At 41.2% G+C, this 21087-nt stretch overlaps 1 protein-coding gene across 2 annotated transcripts in view; it reads left to right on the top strand.

Annotated features, from left to right (window-relative positions):
• BMPER (BMP binding endothelial regulator) overlaps positions 1-21087 on the top strand; it is a 372831-nt gene that overhangs the window by 340516 nt on the left and 11228 nt on the right. For both annotated transcript variants that reach the window (XM_006887599.1, XM_006887600.1), the window contains one exon: positions 15427-15557. In XM_006887599.1, the coding sequence (XP_006887661.1) occupies positions 15427-15557 (131 nt within the window). The remainder of the gene's footprint in view (positions 1-15426; positions 15558-21087) is intronic.

Genomic DNA, 21087 nt, shown 5'->3' with positions numbered 1-21087 from the left:
CTTTACTGTTATGTAGAAACTCCTATTTCTAAGCAGGGTCACCTCCACTAGTATCCCAGCACATATTTTGAGGGGACACAGTTTAAATCGTGACCTCAGTTCATGTAGTTTTCAATCATTCTCCTCCTGCTTCTGAGCCTGCCCCAAGTTGCCTTTCCTTTCAGGAAAGTTGACCTCCACAGTGAAATCAGTCAGGCCAGAGTCTTCCTGGTAGCAGCAGGGAAAGCCAGAACTGAGAATATCTGGCCCCCATATGGGGCTGGCAGCTGCCTCTCCTGCCTTTACCCTCTGTTCCCCAGCAGCAGTGTGGACACGATACTGATGGTTAACACAGCTGTTTTTCTAGGCTGTGTCTGGGCAGGAAAGACATGTGCCTAGGTCGCTGCCTGTCACAGGATGGCCCTTGTGCCAGAGAAAGCAAAGAGGGAAGCCTCTTGGATATGCTGTTGCTAAGGAAGCATGGAGATGTTTGATGTTTTGATTTTAGCAGTATTGGAGACCTGCTTTTTTAATAACATGGAGAGATATAGGTTGTTCTTGCAATATTAAATGTGTGTTTCTCTGAAAATCGGCCACTAAAACAGAATGCTCTCATCAAATCTTTCTCTCACCCTACTAGTCATAAAATTTAAAACAAAAATTTCTCTGGAAGACAGGAAAAGAATGAAAGGGAGAGAATGAAAACAAAAACAGCCTCAGTTCTTGTGTTCTTGTGAGAATAGCTTTGTTGAGGGGCCTCCTATGGCCTGCAGCTCCCACTGTGGCCGTGCAGCATGGTGGCCAGGGAAGGGCACAAGAATGAAATTCATGCTTTTCAGATAGAAAGTAGCCATCTGTCCAGTCATCTGGACTTTGTGAATTTTTCAGGCCATTCTCACCCACTGTTTTATTTGTTTCTAAAATATTTTTTTTTAATTCAATGGTACTATGTGGTCTTAAAGAAGTATCAGAAAAACATATCAAAGACTTAAAATGTTAAAATACAGCACAATCAACTATTTTTACTTATTAAAACAAAACAAAACCCCAAAAAACAAAACAAAACAAACCCACAAAGGTTATTTTTCACCTTGGAAAAATACTAATTGATTAAGACTACAGTTGGGAACGAGGAGCCCAGATATTTATTATTGAGTGAAAAACTCACCACCAACTATTTCCTGACTACCATGTTCAAGGCACACTTGTAGAGGTTGGATGAGCACCTACCACTGTGCCCCTCAAACAAGAAAGAAGTATGTTTCAGAGGGTCTGTGTGATAGTAAGGAATCCTTGGAAAGCATCTTGTTATGTGTTAGAGAATTGAAAAATGACTAGGGAGGATAGAAGAAAAATTGATGCCTTTGAGCTGTGGTGCCTGAGAAAAGTATTGAGGGTACCATGCATGGACTGCCAAGAAAACAAACAGATTCATCCTGGAGAAGGTTAAATCGGGCTGATCCTTCGAGGCAAAGATTCTGAGGCTTTGTCTAACATACTTTGGACATGTTGTAAGGAGGGACCAGTCATTGGAGTCCCTCTCATCATGCTTGAGAGGGTGGAGGGACAGCGCAGGAGGGGAAGGCCCTTTATGAGGTGGATTGATTCAGTGACTGGGATAATTGGGATGGGAGTGTCAGAGATAGTGTGATTGGCACAGGATGAGCAGAGTTTAGGGCTGTTGTACATAGGGTCGCTAAGAGTCGCAAGCAACTCAACAACACATAACAACAACAACAACAACCACCCCAGAGGCACCTCAGGAGAAAAGCCTAGTGATATATTCCTGAAGTGTCACACCACTGAAAACTGTATAGAACTGCAGTACATGGGGTCACCATGTGAATTGGCGGTGACTCCATTGTAACTGATTTTTGGCGTGGTCGTAGAGGTTTGAAAGATAAGGAGACATGAGAAGGGCCCATCAGAAAGTGCTGCTAAGAACTTGCTACTATCAGAGACGTGGGGGACAGATGTCAGATTTTCTAGTATGAAAATTTAGGAAGAGGATTTACGGTTATGTGAGCAAAATGGAACGAAGATTTAGGCTAGCTGTGACCTTCCTGTGTCGGGTACAAGGACGAGTGAGGAAGAAAGAAAGAAAAATGGAATTAAGAGTATTGCCCGAGGTCTGCATTCTTGAAGACTTTGAATTTCACATCAGAAAATTTGTGTTTTCTCTGAAGGTCAGAAAATATAAATGTGCTTTTTCCTAATCTTACTTTATCTCTACAATTCATTCTGGAAGGACAGAAATGGTGCCCCAGTGTAGATCGACATACATTGCTGGCAGTACTGTAAGATGGACAGCGTGTTCTAGAGCAGTACTGTCTACCAGAGTAACCGTTGTTGTTGTTAAGTGCCATCGAGTCGCAGGCAACTCATAGCAACCCTATGAAGGAGAGTCCTCAGCACTTGGGTGTCTCTCATCCTTTCTCCAGGTTCATAGGGTTTCCGGAGGCAAGCTATTATGGAAGTGGATGCCACTCCTCCTTCCAAACTTGTTTTCATCGGGGAGCTCCACCCCACTCTCTGCCCACATTGCGTAACCAGGCATTAACGCATTTGACACATCGTGTCAAGGTGTTCAGCCTCACAGCAACCACAAGTGACCACAGTACGGCAACTTGTACACCAGGGCTATACCACCTAGAGGAATGTCTGAACAAAAACAATGAAAGACAGGCCCTAGAGTCACAGATTAAAAGTAACCCACCATTGGCTTGGAAGCATTGCTTTCTGTCCACTGGGCCAGCTGATCTCTATGTTGATGTTATTGTTGTTAAATGCCGTCAGGTTTCAGGCAACTCATCCCACTAGCCACATGTATTTGCCCCTTAACATTTGGAATGAATGAGTCTAGTGTGATTAAGGAGCTTAATTTTGCATTTTACTTAATTGTATGAAATTTAATCTTTTTTTTAATTTGTTTTTTAAAACTTACTGATGTATGATTCATATAACATACATTTAACCAACTAGAGTGCATTTTATTTTACCAGCATAGTTGTATATATGTGCTACTATCACTATAATAAATATATGAGCATTTTGCTGGCGAAGTTGGGAAGAAACTAGAGTGTACAATGGTGCAACCACCGTGAAAGGCGGTATGGCACTTTCTCAAAAAGTTGCAAATAGAGATACCATTTGACCCAGCAATTCCACTACTGGGAATATAGCCCAAAGAGACCATAACTGACATCCAAGCAGATATATGCACACCCATGTTTATTGCGACTTTGTTCTCAATAGCAAGGAGTTGGAAACAACCTAAGTGTCCATCAACAAACGAATGGATAGAGAAATTGTGGAATGGAACAATGGACTACTATGCTGCATTGAAAAACAAAGAACTCATGCAATATTATTCAAAATGGGTGACCCTGGAGGACATTATGCTGAGTGAATTATCTCAGTCACAAAAGGACAAATACTGCATGGTGCCACTGTTGTAAAACAGGACTGACATCTGGGTTGGGGGCAGACTGAGAAAGATGGATTCAATAATGTATACTGCATTGAAACAGATGAGGGAGAAACTGTTTAAAAGGGATATGTGATTAGGTATTTTTGTCATGACAGGAGTCCAGAGTGAAGGCTGCATAGTGGAGTGGACCTGCGGGAGGGTTTGTAAAACAACAAAAGAATTTTTCTTTTATTTTTCCAAGAGGGTGGTTGGGAGGGGAGAAAAGTGCAACAATGAATGAATAGAAACCCAAAGTCTCTGTAAATTTTCATTGAAATTAATAATAAATTTAAGAAAAGGGAAAAAAAGAAAGCATATTATAAAAAATAAAAAGAAATCAAGAAAACAAGCCAATCAAGCTGAAAAAAAATAAATATATGAGCATTTTAATCATCATAAAGAAAAATTCTTTCCCTTAGGGACTCTGCTGACCCTGTGGTAAGCAGTTGTGCTACCAGCCCAAAGGCAGGTGGTTCAAATCCACCAATCAGCCTGTGAAAGAAGGATGGGCATTCTCCTCCCATGTAATTTACAGCCTCTGAAAACATTCTAGAGGGTTGGCATTGAGTCAGTTTTGACTCAAAAGCACTTAACAATAAAGGGAATATGATAAGCCACACTAAATTCACAGAAAGGTGTCCATTAAAGAAGCAGACAACTTATTTCCTACAAAGATACTGGCTCTTAATAACATAACGTGTGTGTGTGTGTGTGTGTGTGTGTGTGTGTGTGACACAGACGCATTTATAGACAAAGTTACCAGAAAGTGTCCCCAATGATGATCAGTATGGGCTTAATCTCGGTCGTCAGGATTTGTGTTTTTCTAACATTAATTTAGATGTTAATTCAGATAGCTGCATGTGACAAAATGCCAGTGTCTCCTAGCTTTGCAGGATGCAGTGGCCATTGCTGTCTGCTTGGGGGACGGCGAAGACTCTCCTGAAAATCAGGGAAGGAGTGGACTAAGATGAGCCTCAGACTCCAGCATTGAGCCAAGAGCTGTGAGTTAAAATGTTCCAACACTGGCCATGCCTTCAGGGGTTATGGTGAAACACAAAATGCATACGTGAAAGAGTAGGAGAGGTAGGGCTATGGGTGTGAGACAAAGGACTGCCCAGCATCACCGCTTGCCGGGCACCATTCTCAGGACCCCTACAGGAAGTTCCTGCTGAGCCTGTGCACTGGGCAGTTGTGTGCAGCCCACCGAGTACCCGTGAGTCCTGCCTACGCTTCCCAGCTGCCCGGAGAGGTGCCAGGAGCAGGGTGGAGACATCAGAAAACTATTTCTAGACACATTAATTAAAAGCTCCTCTGCAGGAAAGTTCAACAAGTGATTGAAGCTACACTTTTAAAGTTACATAAGCCAAATCCATTCTTTTGTTTTGTTAATTCTATTAAAATAGAGATACCAAGGGATCTCTCTCTGCCCATGAAGTTTTCTGCAAAACGAAACAAACAAATAAGCAAACATCATTGAAAAACTCCTTGCCATCCAAGTAGTCTGGGGTGGGGGGACTGTATAACAACAATAAAATAACTTTTTTCCAAAGAAAAAAACAAACTGGGGAGAGGTGGGCAGGGAGGAAAATGTGCAACAATAAATGAATGGAAATCCAAGTTCTTTATAAACTTATAATAAAATAGCAATTAAAAAAAATATACACAAAAAAACCCTCAACTCACTGCCCTCCAGTCAGAGCTCACAGCTAAGCCTCCACTGGGTTTCTGATAACTCAAAAGAAGAATTTACCCATCTTTCTACCTTGAAGCCAATAGTGGATTCGAACATAACCTTTGAACCAGCACTGCAACTCCCTAGGGCTACACCATGAGAGCCCCTTGTTAATAATGCCCCTTGTTTTCCCATTGATGCAGCAGGAGGCTGTGTTACTTGACCACCAGATCAACATCAAACAAAGCTGCCAGAACAATGCCTTGGAAGCTGAGCTGCTCAGCCCATAGTTCCCCGTAACTACTCAAAGTGATAAAATGGAGCTACAAATTCCATGAAATGAATACAAGTGTAGAATATTGTGCATACTGATTAAGGAAAGCACAGAAGCCTTCCATTAACATAAAATCTCAGCTTCACCGTGTCATAAGTTAGCTTTTTCTCACACTGAATTATTAAGTGTGATAAGCACTAATTGTATATTCGAATAACAACATTTTTGCTCCTCTTTGGGAATTATAAAGTGTACTTGAGGATGTTTGCATTATTCACTTAGACATTCCTTTGTGGTAGAACTTCTTTTTTTTTTTTTTTAGACATTCCTTTGTAATCAGCAGAGGCATACAAAATTATTACACTGTCCATCCTGTCCTGCCTGTCAGGTTCACAGTGTCAGCTGACCAGTGAGGTTGGCATGTCAGCTGACCAGTGAGGACAACAAAAAGTGAATCAAATTAGAGGCTATGAGAAGAGTTTTCCAGTTCACAGACTGAAAAGATTTTATCTGGTAAAATATTTAATGACTCAGAGTAACAGATGCCCTAATTTTCTCCCACTCTTTCTTCTTGTTCTAGTTATATTTTTACCATTAGTTTTATCTTATGTAACATATTAATATTAAGAATTATATATAAATGTATATTTATATATAGAAATACATACTTGCTGTGCATCAGAGAGCTAAACCATGACTAAGGGTGACAGAAGAAGAATTGATGCTTTTGAGTTGTGGTGCTGGAGGGGGAGCCTTGAACACACCTTGGACCACCAAGAAAACAAATAGGTCTGTCTGGGAGAGGAAGAAACCAAGGATTTTGAAGTTCTGTCTAACGTACTTTGGGCACATGACCAGGAGGAACTGGTCCTTGGAAAAGTACATAATGTTGAGAAGGGTGGAGTCCACACAGAGAGGAAGACCCCGGATGAGATGGATTGATACAGTAACTAGGGTCATGAGAGTTGATGTGTCGGAGTCAGTGAGACTGACTTAGGAAAGGGCAGGCTTCAGAGGTGTTGTACCTAGGGTAGCTATGAGTCACAAGTGACTCGATGGCATAAAACAAGAACAATTTCTAAAATAAAAGAAATATGTATATATATATAATTAATAATATTATTGGTTATATGTTCTAGTTATATTTCCTAAATTCTTATTCTTATTTTAATAATTATTTATATTATGTTATTATTTTTGCTGTTTCAAAAGTTTTTGTTTTTGTTTTTAAGAAAAGTGGTGTGTGTTCATTGTAGAAAATACAGATAAGAAGAAAATCAGAAAGAACCATTGCTCTACCACCCCATGCCCCCATTATGACTATTTGGACCCTATTGTGTTCAGTTATTTTTACTTTTTTTTGTCATTGAAACACAGTTTTGTTACCCTGGTTTCTCTTTCTCCTTTAATCATCTTGAGCATTTTCCCATTTTTAAAATAGATTTCCAAAACATCACTGTAATAACTATAGAGCTTTGTAAAAGTCAGCAAGATTTATTTAACTGGCCTGCTATTGTGGGCAATTTACGTTCTCTCCATTTTTCTGAACATTTTGAATGACATTGTGATGAAAATCTTAGTACTTTGAAGTCTTTAACCACGTGCATTTATTGTTTCCAGAGGTGTAAAATCATTTGTCAAAGAGATAAGACCTGTTCTTAAGGTGCTCTGCAAATTTTACCAGATTGCTTTCCAGCAAGGATGTTTAATATAATTACAAAAAGTGAGGTTTTGCAGTTAGAAAGAATTGAGTCACAGTCCTCTTGCAGTTATGAATCTATCACCTTTCTGACCTTGGGCAAGTTAGTGAACTTTTCTAAATCTCAGTTTCTCTGTGTGTTAAGCTGAACAGTAACAATACTTGCCATGTTTTTATTTTTTGTTGCTCTCTGTATTTTACAAGAATTTTACAATTCTTGTAAGGTGCTTACCATAGCATTATGCTCAGTGGACAAGTTTAATAATGGGCAGCTCATTAGTACTTTGATATTTCTGCCAGTAGAGTATGGGGAATTTTTTCTATTGTCCCACAAACACTGGAGACTAGTTTGATTCCAAGAGCATCATCTGAGTAACGAAGAAAGGCATCTTGTAGTATTAGCTCGTATGATACAGCACATCTCTCATGGCTTTAATAATATGTTGTTAAACACTGTGTTGTTGGTGTTGTTGTATAACATAGAATCAGAACCGACCTGTAGCTAACTCTCCTGCAGTTTTTCAGAGGCAGTTAATCCTACGGGAGGCCATTGCCCATCCTTCTCCTGTGGAGTAGCTGGTGGCCTCGAATCACAAGCCTTTGGGATTGCAGTTCAGCTTTTTGCCATTAAGCCGCCAGAGCACCTTTTTAACACTTGTTGTTGTTATGTGCCATCGAGTTGCCTGTGACTCATAACAACAGCCTAAGCCATGCTCTATACTGTGCCAATCATACTGTCTCTGACACATCTACCCCCATTACCCTAGTCACTCAATCGGTGCATCTCATCAAGGGTCTTTCTCTCCTGTGCTGTCACTCCACCCTCCCAAGCATGATGTCCCTCCCCAAGGACTGGTCCCTCCTTGCCACATGTCCAAAGTACGAAACTTCAGAATCCTTGCTTCCAAGAAGCAGCCTGGTTTAACACTCTCCAACAGTATTTAAATATTTTAATTAAATATTTTAACGTTTTTTGCCTTAAATCACGTTCCTCATGAGTGTCACATCACATTAAATATTTCTTAGTTTTAACAATCAATTTGATGTTGTGTTTGTGGGAACAGAGAAGTTTATTGATGAGATGGTGTTTATTTGTTGTAATTGTTATGTGCCATCGAGGATTTTCAGGGCAGTAAATGGCACAGAGGAGATTACCTGTCTTCCTCCCTCCGAGTGGCTGATGGATTTGAACCATGTACCTTTGCATTGAAAAATAGGAGATAGGATGAGTCCCTGATGCACACATTTCCTGATCCTAAACCACATAGTGTTTCGCTACTCTGTTATGACTACTCCTTCCTGATCCAAGTACGGGCTTTTCATGAGCACAGTCAAGTGTTTTGGGATCCTTTTCTCCTAAAGATTAGCCACAATTTGTTGTGATCCACACAGTCAAATACCTTTGCATAGCAAATGAAACATAGACATTCCTCTGGTACTCTCTGTTTCAAGCTAAGCTCCATCTAACGATGTCCCTAGTGCCACAGCCTCTTCTAAACCGAGCCTGCACATCTGGCAGTTCTCTACTGATGTAATGTTTTAGTCATATTTGGATAATCTTCAACAAGATCTTGCTTGTGTGTGGTATTAGTAATATTGTTAAGTAATTTCCACATTCTGCTGGGTCATCTTTTTTTAGGAATGGGAATAAATACACATCTCTTCCTGTTGCCGTATCTTTTCAATCTACATGCAGAACAGATCATTTGGGAGGCTGGTCTTTGTGAAAAGGAATATGGCATCAAGATTGAAGGAAGACTACAACCTGCGTTATGCAGATGATACAACCTTGCTTGCTGAAACTGAAGTGGGCCTGATACCTTTGCTGCAGAAGGTCAAGGACTGTAGTCTTCAATATGAATTGAAACTCAACATCAAGAAAACAAAAATTCTCACCACTGAGCCAATTGGCAGCTTCATGATTGACAGAGAAGAGATTGAGATTGTAATAACTTAAGCTTCTTTGATTCCACAATCAACAGTGTTGGCAACACTGATTCGGAAATCAAAAGATGAATTGAATTGGGAAAGTCTGCTGTAGGGACCTCTCCAGAGTACTGAAGAGCAATGATGTCTGTCTGGAGACTAAGGTCTGCCTGATCCAGGCCATGATCTTCATGATTACTTGTATGAATCCACAAGCTGAACAGTGACTAAGGATGATAGAAGAAGGATTGATGCCTTTGAGCTACAATGATGGAAAAGAGTGTTGAACATAGTGTGGACTGCAAGGAGAACAAACAGGTCTGGCTTCAGAGGGTGAAACAAGGCTACTCCCTGGAGGCAAGAATTTATAAGCTTCGTCTCACATACTTTGGGCACATGGCCAGGAGGGACTAGTCCTTGGAGAGGGATAGCATGCTTGGAAAGGTAGAGGGACAGCATAGGAAAGGAAGCCTCAGGATGAGATGGATTGACTCAGTGACTGGAGAAATGGAATTAGGTCTATTGCAGATGAGGAGATTGACTCTGGATAGGGCTCAGTTCAGAGCTAATATAGATAGGTCATTGAGTTGCAGGCAACTTAATGGTAACATAACAACAACAACAACAGCCATTTCATTCGCAGCACAATTCTTGAAAACATTTGTCATTTTAACAACCTTCGCATGTGCAATTCTTTGACATTAAATATGTTTGTCACAATGTTTTTTTTTTACCACCCCCATGGGATTTTTAATGGCTGATTTTGCAGAAGTATGCCAACAGGCCTTTCTCACTAGTGGCCTCTGAATAGACTTCTAATCTTTGTTCATAATTCATTTTAAGTTGTATGAATAGCTTCATAGGATCATCTGTAGAACTCAAAAGAAAAGAAGTAATTCCTTTAACAAATTAAGCTTTGTTTCTTTACTGTACGGTTTTACAGAATCACTCCATGTGTCTTTTCATATCAGAGGACATATTTCCTAATATTGAGATCAACCATTTCCTATTTAAATCCCATTCTTTTAGTCCCATTATATGCTGCTTATCCATGTCACATTAATAGGAGGTACAAACCTAGGAAAAGTGAGTCCATAGTCCAGGACTTTGGAAACCTAGGGACAAAAATAGGGGCATAAATCCCTTGTGGGTGCAAGTGAAGTAGGAGTGGGGTTAGAGGTTAGACTGGGGAAGGCAAGCAGGTTGCTTCAAATTCTGTGTCAGTGTGGGCAATGTGGATTAGTCTGAAATGAAAACTGGAAAAACACAGGAAATGGAAAAAATACTCACTTCAGAAGCCATTTCAGTGACAATTTTTATTTGTATGCCCCAAGTGCCCCTAATGCAGAGTTACTTTGTGTCTAGTTGGGTTTGCTGGTGAGCATGATTTCACAGAAGTTCTGTAATGAAAATGAAAGAAGTTATTAAGAAATATTGTCTTGCTTATTACAGAGCGGAGAGAGATCAGCTTTTCTGTCCTAGTTATTATGTCTTAAGTATCATGCATCAAATAATGTCTCAGTGAAATGGAAGAGGCCCCTGAGGCTTCAGATCTGTTCTTTTTTGTTCCTGTTAGTTCATGTTTTCCAAATGCTCTCCCCTTGAGGATTGGACTGTAATAACTTTGCAGCTCCATTCTGAGTCTATTGATCCTTTAATATGGTTTTTGCCATTTAATTCTCACTTAGAGCAGTCACTGTGCCAGCATCCACCCAGAGCTAGCTGACCACCCTGTGCAGTCAAAGGTACAATATATCCCATATTGTTGTTGTTGTTGTTATGTGCCATCGAGTCGCTTGCAACTCCTAGTGATCCCGTGTACTATGCTCTATCTTGAGCCAACAGCATTGTCTCTAACACACCTACTCCCTTTACTCCGGTCACTGATTCAATCCACGTCATCCTGGGTCTTCTTCTCCTACACTGTCCCTCCACCTTTCCAAGCTTGACATCCCTCTCCTAGGACTGGTCCCTCTTTGCAGCATGCCCAGAGTATATCAGATGAAGCTTCAAAATCCTTGTCTCCAAGTAACAGCCTGGTTTCACCCTCTCCAGGAAAAACCTGTTTGTCCTCTTGGTAGTCCATGGGATATTCAATTCTTTTCTCTAGCAGAATAATTCAACGACATAATTTCTTCTTCTATTATCTTTAGTCATTGTCCAGCTCTCTCGTGCATAGCAAATAATTGCGAAGACGGCGGCCTAGACCAAGGCACAACTTAGCCTTCCGACTGACATAATTGCTCTTCAATGCTCTGGAGAGGTCCCTGCCAACAAATTTTCTCAGTGCAATTTGTCCTTTGATTTTCTAACTGCTGATGTCAAGAATGTATTGTGGATCCAAGTAAGCTGAACCTGTTTAAACTCTTACTTCTCCATCTGTCATGATGCTGCCACTTGGCCCAGTGGTGAGATTCTTTGTTTTCTTGATGTTGGGCTTCAATCTATATTGAAGGCTTCAGTCCTTGACCTTCTGCAGCAAATGCCTCAGGTCCTTCTCAGTTTCAGTAAGCAAGGTTGTGTCAGTTTACATAACATAGGTTGTTGATGAGTTTTCCTACAATCCTGATGCCACATTTCCTCTTCATGGAGCCCAGCCTCCCACATTATCTGTTACACATATGAATTGAAAAGGTATGGAGATAAGATACATCCCTGGCATACTCCTTTCCTGACATACTGTGTTTTCTTGCTCTGTTTTAACGACTGCCTCCTGTTCTAAGTATAGGTTTTGTATAAGCACAATCATTCTGGGATTCCCTTCTTCTCAGAGTTAGCCACAGATTGTTGTGATTCACACAGTCAAATACCTTTGCATAGTCAGTGAAACACAGATAGATATTCCTGTGGTACTCTGCTTTCAGTTAAGGCCCATCTGACATTGGCTATACAATCCCTAGTACCATTGCCTCTTCCAAACCCAGCCTGTACATTTGATAGTTCTCTGCTGATGGGCTGTTCCAGTTGTTCTTACATAATTTTCACGAGGATCTTACTTGTATGTGATATTAATGATACTGTGTGCTAATTTCCACACTCTTGTCAGGTCACCTATTTTTGGAATGGGAACATATATCAATCTCTTCAAGTCAGTTGGCCAGGTGGCTGTCCTCCAAATTTCTTGGCACAACCTAAAGAACGTGTCCAGGGCAGCATCTGTTTGTTAAAATATGTCAATTTGTATGCCATTAATTCTGGGGCCTTGTTGTCTTTGGCCAATTCCTCAGAGTGGCTTTTTTATCATATGTTGTTTCATGAAATTCTTCTGTGTCAGTCAATTCTTTCTGGTATAGTGCTACTGTGTACTTCGTCCAACTTCTTTTGATGCTTCCTGAGTCATTCAACATTCTGTATGCTAACATTTTAGGACTATACCCTTACTACATTTCAAAATGTCTTCTTTGTAATCTTGAATACTTCTGCCCTCCTCATTTTATGCTTTGAATTAGATTCTGTAAGGAAAGTAGTCTGTTGATCAAGGTTGTCATCACTGTGTGCCATCAAGTCAGAATCCATCCATAGCTGACCCTCTGGCGGGTTTTTAGAGGCAGTTAATCACACATGGAAGAAGACTGCCCATCATTCTACCACAAAGGGTAGAAAAAACTAAACATGATTTCATTTACTAATCAGGTGGTGTCATATACAAAGCATCCATTTTTATAATTCTTCAAGTTTCAACTTCTACTTAAAATCGTATCTCTCTATCCTTTAAAGTATTTTATGTAAACAACTACTTGGGAGTGGTCAGACAATTAATTTACTGAGAGATGACAACAGTGTTATGGGTGAATTTTAAGAGCACCAATCTCAGTGGGAGCTATGGTTGGTGGCTTCATAGGTAAGGTGTTGCACTGCCAGCCCATAGACTTGTAATTCAAATCCATCAGCGGCTTCTCAAGAGAAAGGGAGACAATCTCCTCCCATGTGATTGATTGCCTCTGAAAACTCATTGAATGCCCAGCTACGAGTTGATACAACTTGACAGTACAGAACAACAACAGTCTCAGAGTTAGGAGATGTGATTTCATTCTTTCTATTGCCATGTACCCCTACAACTTGGAGGGACATTATATTTCAATGATAGCCCTCTGTGTAGAAGATCCAGGTTAGAGTCCTTGCTGATTCACCACATACACAACAGTGGACCATTTCTCAGTGGAAGTGTGTTTATTGCTAGTATGCTGGACAGGTTTGAGTGCAGCTACAGATATTCTAGACTAATATAGACTAGGAAGGTAGGCCTGTAACGTATCTCCAATTAAATCAGCCAGTGAAAGCCTTATGGATCATGACCGTGTGACCTGTTAGGTGACCATGGGGCTGATGAAGGACGGGGCAGTGTTTCCCTCCATTGCACATGGAGTCATTGTGAGTCAGGGAGCAGTTCCACCGCTGCTAATAACAGTGTGATTTGGGCTCATTTTTTTTTAATTTCTAAAATGACTCTTCCATTTATAAAACAGAGATTGCACTATGCCTTCTTTTTCATCAGTGATAGCCTGCATGTGAATACACTTAATAAACTGAAATGCTTGATACCACTGCAAGGACATCATAAAATCTTAGACAGCAGTGCGTTTGAAAATTAGTTCATTTGCATTTCAGTCCTCTTCATGTCCTCGTCAGTCATGCCCATAGTCAAACTTAGATTCTATTTTCCCATTTCATGTTAAATAGCTAGACCTGTTTGTTTAATCTTAGAACTTGTTCCTCAAAAGACTAAGATCTATATATTATAAAAATTAATCTTAAGTCTAACTTCCAGAAAGTAAAAGGTCTGTGTTTCAATCAAGTAGTTCACCACCTTGATTATATTGTGGTAGAACCTGTATTCTTGCAATAGTTCTAATTTTATCAGACAAAAAGCAGATAGCTTGAATTGTGACTAGATTCTAAGAGCTGTCACTCCATTAGGTGGCTTCCAGCTATGTATGACTATTTATATTTAAGTTAATGAAATTAAAAGAAAATATTCATTTCCTGGGCTGCAGCCTCCAATATGTATTGAGGCTCAATGTCAAGAAGACAAAGATTGTCACCACTTGGCCAACTGGTAGCATCAGGATGGATGGTGAAGAGATTGAGATTGTTCACAGCTTTAGTTTGCTTGGCTCCACAGTCAGCACTCTTGGCACCAGCAGCCAGGAAATTAAAAGGTGTATTGCCATGGGAAAGTCTGCTGTTAGGTACCTCTCCAAAGCACTGAAGAACATTGGTGTTTCTCTGGAGACTAAGGTGCGTCTGATACAGGCTATCGTCTTTGCAATCACTTGTTAAACATCAGAGAGTTGGACAGTGAACAAGGAGGATAGAAGGAGAATTGATGCTTTTGAGCTATGATGCTGGAGAAGAGTATTGAGAGTACCATGGACTGCTAAGAAAACAGATTCATCCTGGAAAGGGTTAAACCAGGTGGCTCCTTGGAGGCAAGGATTCTGAGGCTCTGTCTAACATACTTTGGACATGTTGTAAGGAGAGACCAGTCCTTGGAGAAGGACATCATGCTTGGGACGGTGGAGGGACAGCGCAGGAGGGAAAGGCCCTCTATGAGGTGTATTGATTCAGTGCCTGGGGTAATCGGGATAGGAGTGTCAGAGACAGTGTGATTGGCGCAGGACAGAGCAGAGTTTAGGGCTGTTGTACATAGGGTTGCTATGAGTCGCAAGCAACTTGACGGTACATAACAACAACAACAACAACAATTCATTTCCTGAGTTGCATTAGCCAAATATCAAGTGTTCTCTGGACAAATTATGGATTGTTATTGTTGTTTTGTACTGTAGAGTTGGAACAGACCCTTAGCTGCCCCCCAGCATGTTTTCAGAGCCAGTTAATTGCACAAGAGGAGATTGCCCATCCTTCTCCCTCAGAGCAGCTGGTGGCCTTGAACTGCATGCCTTTGGGATTGCAACACAGCTTCTTGCTACTAGGCCAGCAGAGCTCCCTAAATTATGCTTCTTGAGTGACTGGGGTAATGGGGATGGGCATGCCATAGACAGTAAGATTGGCAAGGGATAGAGCAGGGTTTAGGGCTATTGTACATGGGGTCACTATGAACCACAGGCAACTCGATGCCACATAACAACAACAACATGCATAGTGGCTAATATTTTTTTATAGTACAGATTAGGAAAAACTTCCATTGTTGAGGAAATGCTGTTGGAGAATGCCTCTCCAGAGGAAAGAAAGCGGCTTTGTTTTGCTTGCCATTCAGAAGGAGTCAACATTTACCCTTCATCCAGAATTGGATGACGTTTCAGTCTCCAACCTAAACTAGCAACTTTTCTCAACATCTTTAACCTTTAAGAACCAATCACTCAACCACTCCTTTCTGCCAGTTACATTTAGGATGACTGATGATTTGACACTCAGAAACATTCATTTCTCTCCGTTGGCTCCCGCAGGTCCTGTGTGACAGATATGTGTGAGTGTCCGGTCCATAAGAACTGTTACTGCGAGTCCTTCTTGGCCTACACCCGGGCTTGCCAGAGAGAGGGCATCAAAGTCCACTGGGAGCCTCAGCAGAACTGTGCAGGTGAGAGGGACCCCTGGCTGCCCCCATCAGAGGGCAGTGTGTTACAAGGGTGGCAGTGGGCAGACATATTTGTGTGCAGACTCATGACCAAAGGAAGTAACAATCAGTGAGTGACACAGGTGGGTTCCAAGTTGAGCAAACACAGGGCCTTAACACAAGGTCAGGATAGAAAGCATTTAAAATAAATGTTTTGTGACAATGTGTTCTCTGTTTCAGAATTTCTATTGTCATAAAACCCTCCTAGCCTCAAGCTACCATCTTCATATACTTAGTACCTCAACTCTCACCACTGTGTCTTAGGTTATCTGTGGAGCATAAATGATTTCAGATGCTTAGAGTCATTGAAGTTCTTCAGAATCAAAGTGATAGTATAACTTTTTAAGAGAGTGTTATACAAAGCAAAAAAAAAAAAGAGTCTCTCTTGTTATTAGTTTTTTAATTTCTGTTTCATTAGCTTATTGATACCTGTAAAATGGACTCCTTTGTTCACCCAACAAGCATTTATTCAAAGTGGTCATCATGCTAAGAACTGTGGGTATTTCAGTCAATGAAGTACTGTCCTATTCCTATCCAGAAATATGTGCAGTCCAGTGGTGCCACTAAAGAAAACAAAGAAAATAAGTAATGCAAATTATGATAAGTGGCATGGAGGAAAGAGATAGAAAGCAAATGAGGGGCTGGGGCATGCAAGGTGAAAAGGGAAGACTTGTCTGTGGAGATAATATTTCATCTAATCCCTGAAGACTTGAAGGACAGCATTCTGCGCAGTTGGGGCAGCCGTAGTTCAGTGGTAGAACACTTCTGATTTGGGAAATCTGGGTATTGTCCCTGACTGTGCAAAGATGTGTTTGCACAGTCACCACCTCTCTGTCTGGGGAGCCTTGCATGTTGCTATGATGCTGAACATGATACAGTGGAGCTTCCAGATTAAGATGAGGGGGGAAAGCCTGGTAGTCTACTTCTGCAAATCAGCAAGTATAAAACTTACGATCACAATTATATGATCCTTTTGTGAAAGAGGTTGATGTGAATCAGGAACGCCCATCTGTTTCCCCTGGGGGGAAGCTGGTGGATTCCAACTGAGTTCCTTTGTGGCACTCCTCCTTACCACTAAGCCCCCTAATTAAATAGCAGCTAACCACAAATCAGAGGTAATCCATGTACCTTGAAGGGAGAGCGAGAATAGAAGAGGAAAGTGGGGAAGTCTCAGCATTGGATCATGCAGGCGTCTCCAGGTCTTGGGAGGAGTCTGGAGTCACTCTAAGTTGCTATTGAAAATCACTGATAGGTTTGAAGCAGGCTTGTTTCTGCTTTTTAAAGATTGTGCTGACTAGTGAGTGATGAGTAGATTGGGGAGCAAGGGAGAAAAAGTGAAAACAAATGACCAGGAACGAGACTATTGCAATAGTCCAAGTAAAAGGGGGAAAAATTTTTGTTGGCATGAGATAAGAAGTTAGCAGTGCAAAGGAGAACAACGGAGGGGATCCTAGATGTATTCTGGAATTTTACAGCAGTATCATCACCAAGATTAATGATAATGTGTTAAGTGTCTAGAGAGAGTATTCAACTCATAGAAAATAGTCGATCTCAAGTAGCTATTGCAGCTATTTAGATTTCAGGGTGAGAACACTGAATGGGTCTGAAGCACAGAAGATTCTGAATAGTAAAGAATTGGGGAGTTAGGCTACTTTTGCTTAGATTGAGAGTCTAGATTTTGGAGTGTTCTCCACTTGTCCTGATAATCTTAGTTCTGATATTAGAGAGGAAGGCAACCCAAGCCGTTGCTAGCTGTAGGAGATCTGTGTGGATGGAGGATGAGGAGTGGCGTTCTGGTTGAGAGAGGAATCAGAAAGAATTGTCTAGAAACCTTCGCTGTGCAAGGACATCTTTTTCACTTGCAGCAGTGGGGAGTGGCTTTCAGCCTGGCTGGGTCAGTGTGTCCTCTACTGTTGCTGTTGTTATTAGTTGCCATTGAGTTTATTCCAATTTATTGTGACCCCATGTGTCAGAAGAGAATTGCCCTGTAACTCTTTAACGGTGATGTCTATGAAAGCTGATTTTCAGGTTTTTCTCCCACAGAACCCTTGCGTGAGTTCTAATGACATCTTTAGTTAACAACCGAAGTGTTTTAAGTGTTTATGCCACTAGAGTTCCTTTGGTTATAGTCTCAAAAAAGAAGCATTGGTTCCTATTAAGTTGTTAGTAACCCTCCAGCAGTGTCCAGAGGCTGTAAATCACATGGACACTGTCCAGCTGTCTCCCAAGGAACCATTGGTGGATTTGAACTGCCAGAGAAGTGCCACCTTTAAATTAGCAGTAGAATTCCCTATGGGCTACACCACCTGAGCTTCCCACTGTTATGATCTAGGAGCTGTACAAAATGAAGAAGAAACTCATGGCTTAGTCTTGGTCCCTAGATATAGTGCTTCAGCTGGATCCGGGAGTGTTTAAAAGCTACGCAGCTGGTTCTAACCAGAGTTGAAACCACTAAGACAGTTGGCATGTTGATTTGGATTGCTGTGAGGGAGCAGGATAATGTGTATTGTGGTGTCCTAAAACTCGCTCAGAGTCTCTGTGTGGTGCAAATAAGTAGCACACTCAGTTACAGACCAAAAGATTTGAAGTTCTAGTCCACTCAGAGATGAGTAAGAATAAAAGCCTAATACTTTCCAAACATCAGCCTGAAAACCCTATAGAAGGTAGCTCTATTCTGACACATAGAATTGCCATGAATTAGAACTTGACTCTAAGGTAATATCATGGTTTTGTTTCTTTCTGACTGGAGACCCAGGTTTCCTTCATGGATGATACACCCCATGCACTTTCACTGCTCCTCTGTCAGTGGAGGTTTGTGTATCACTGTGATGCTGACCAAGTTTTAGCAGAGCTTCCAAACTAGAATAGGGGGAAAAAAATCCCCTTGATCTTTGTTCAGACATCAGTCAGTGAAAACCCTCTGAGCCATAACAATCCAATCTGCAGTCCCTCGCAGGGGAGGGCACAGAACTGGAAACACTTCATTCTGTGCTGTGCTGTGTGAAGCTGCCAGGTCAGACACTAGTCTGTGTCCTTGGAAAAGCATCAAAGCCCCTTTGTCTTCCTCTGACCCCTTTTCAGACTTTTTCTCACCTCTGTAAAAACAAGTCCAGTACTGATTATCAGAAATCGCTTTCCCCAGCGACAATATATCTAGAAAGGCTGCCCTTCTCAGAGGAGAATTGCTGTGATTAAAATGATTCACAGTAAGGTTTGACTAAGGCTGCTAAATGACTGGTTTTTAAACTAACACACTGGTGCCTAGTGGATCTGTAAGGAGGTGCCCTTGAGGGACCAGGTGAACTCCTTGTCCTCTTTCTATTTTGAGTGGTTTTTCCCTGTAATCTATGAAAATGCATGACACAAATAGAGGCAAACATCTATCCTCCCTCCTGCATTAAGTCGTGTTCGGTAGAACTTTATTAATTGTATTAACTGTGCAGATTTTGTAGTTAGACATGGTGGGTAAGCCCTCTCTTTGTGGCCCAGAGCTGTGCTTAGCATTTAGCATATAGCATTTGAGGGCCACACATCTCATCCCAACATCCCTGTTTCAAGGACCAAGTTTCTGGCTAAAATTTTTTTCTAATGGTCCAGGAATATGACTACTGAAAGCTGCCATTTGCCATTTGTAGTTGATGGGACCATCTGAGTACAGCAGAAATCCAGCAGTGAGTAGTCGGAGCAGACCTCTTCCAGGCATGCTCACACGTGCTGTAGGCAGCCACTGGCACACAGAGAAATAAAGCTTACAGAAATATGCAGTGGTTCTCAACAGAGTAACATCACATTCATTTGGAACAGTGAAAGACATTTTTCACTTGTTTGCAGGCCTACAGACTTTGACTCATGACAGTTCTGAAGGCCATGCAAGACAGTTGACATTTTCTCAAGAAGCTTAGAAGTTGACATAATGAGAAATCAGAAAGGCTGTGAAGTTGAGCTAGATGGGGAACAGTTCAAGGCTAGCCCAGATCTTAATAATCTCAGTAATCATTGTCTCTTTCTTTATCAATATGAGATGAGCAAGAACATTGTAGAAAAATTGCTGCTCCCCATCTTGATGCAGTAGAGCTATGCTCCTTGTAGGGTTTGGGCCTCACATCAGTGGGTCACCACACCTTTCCTTTGAGGCACCTGTGGGTGGCTTTGAGCTGCTCTTCCTTAAGACTAAGATGGGATTTGTTTTCTAAAGTGTCTCTCGATACCAGTGTGCCCTTCTCAAAATGGTAAGTTGATAGGTCTCCCTTTTGCTGTGTCACTGAACTTTATTCTCACTGTTTAATAGAAAGTGAATCTTACATTTTATTAAGCATTTTTTTAAAAAATAATAATCCATCAGCCTTTCCTATTTGGCTGTAAGCCCAGGCTTCTGTGGTGAGTGATCAGAGATGATGCCTGATTCGCATTTAAATCTCTAGGCCTAACTAATACCTGGCAGATCTGTGTGGCTGTTTATTGATTTAATTTGAATTACAGTGAAATGTATCTAGAAATGAAGAAGATGAAAAAAAAAGTTCTTGTGATTTTTCAGTGTCTGCATTCTGCTTTCTACCCTATCTGTAGACTATAAGGGAATTACTGGTCTTCAGTATACAAAACACAAACTGCCAGAGATAGAGAAGTGACGTCAGAAAGGGAGTGAAAAAAAGAAAGACCATAAATAGACTGAGGCCCTCACACAGAGGAGTGCTCCCCCTGGAAGGAATCCTTGCAAGGCTTGAAGGAGAATAAAATGGGGAGAGAATTTATCAACTTAAAAGAGCCATTATGGCAGCACCAAAGTGGAAAAGAAACTCAGAGCTACCAAATGGATCTGCCCTGGGAAACGGAATGATGAATTGAATGTCATTATAATTAAATCATCATTCAACAAGCACTTACTGAGCAGCCCTCCTGTGCAGTGAGAACTCTGCTCTTTGGAGTCAGTGGGGCGTGTATGCCAGTGACCCCTAGGTCAATTCTAGACGTAGATTTCAGTATAGAGCTGTCCAGTCCACCACCGCTGTCTGCCATACTGTGTGCCATGCTGTGATAGCTTCCATGTTGCTGTGATGGTGGAGGCCATGCCACCAGCATCTCACATATGAGCAGAGGCAGCTGTGGTGGACAAGCCTCAGCAGAGCTTCCAGACTAAGAGAAGAAAGGCCTGGTGGTGATGTACTTTTGAAAAATATAAAGCCCCTATATATTACATCAGAATGCTGCCTGAATCACTATGGAAAGAGGAATTCCTTACATTCAAAGACACTCAAAAAGAATGGGAGGAAAAAGAAATACACATGGTTACAACAATTGCAGTTGAAAGCAAAATATTGCTAAAGATCATTCAAAAACAGCTGGGACAGTACATAGATAAGGAACTGCCAGAAGTTCAAGCAGGGTTTAGAAGAGGCCATGGCACCAGGGATATAGCTGCTGATGTCACATGGTTCCTGGCGGAAAGAAAGGAATACCAGAAGAATGTCTACTTGTGCTTTATTGACTATGCAAA

The sequence above is a fragment of the Elephantulus edwardii genome, unplaced genomic scaffold (genome assembly GCF_000299155.1).
Source record: "Elephantulus edwardii isolate Elephantulus edwardi_28Jun2011 unplaced genomic scaffold, EleEdw1.0 scaffold00059, whole genome shotgun sequence".
Taxonomy (NCBI): domain Eukaryota; kingdom Metazoa; phylum Chordata; class Mammalia; order Macroscelidea; family Macroscelididae; genus Elephantulus; species Elephantulus edwardii.
Note: the sequence above shows the minus strand (reverse complement) of the source record. Positions and strands in the feature narration are given on the sequence as shown.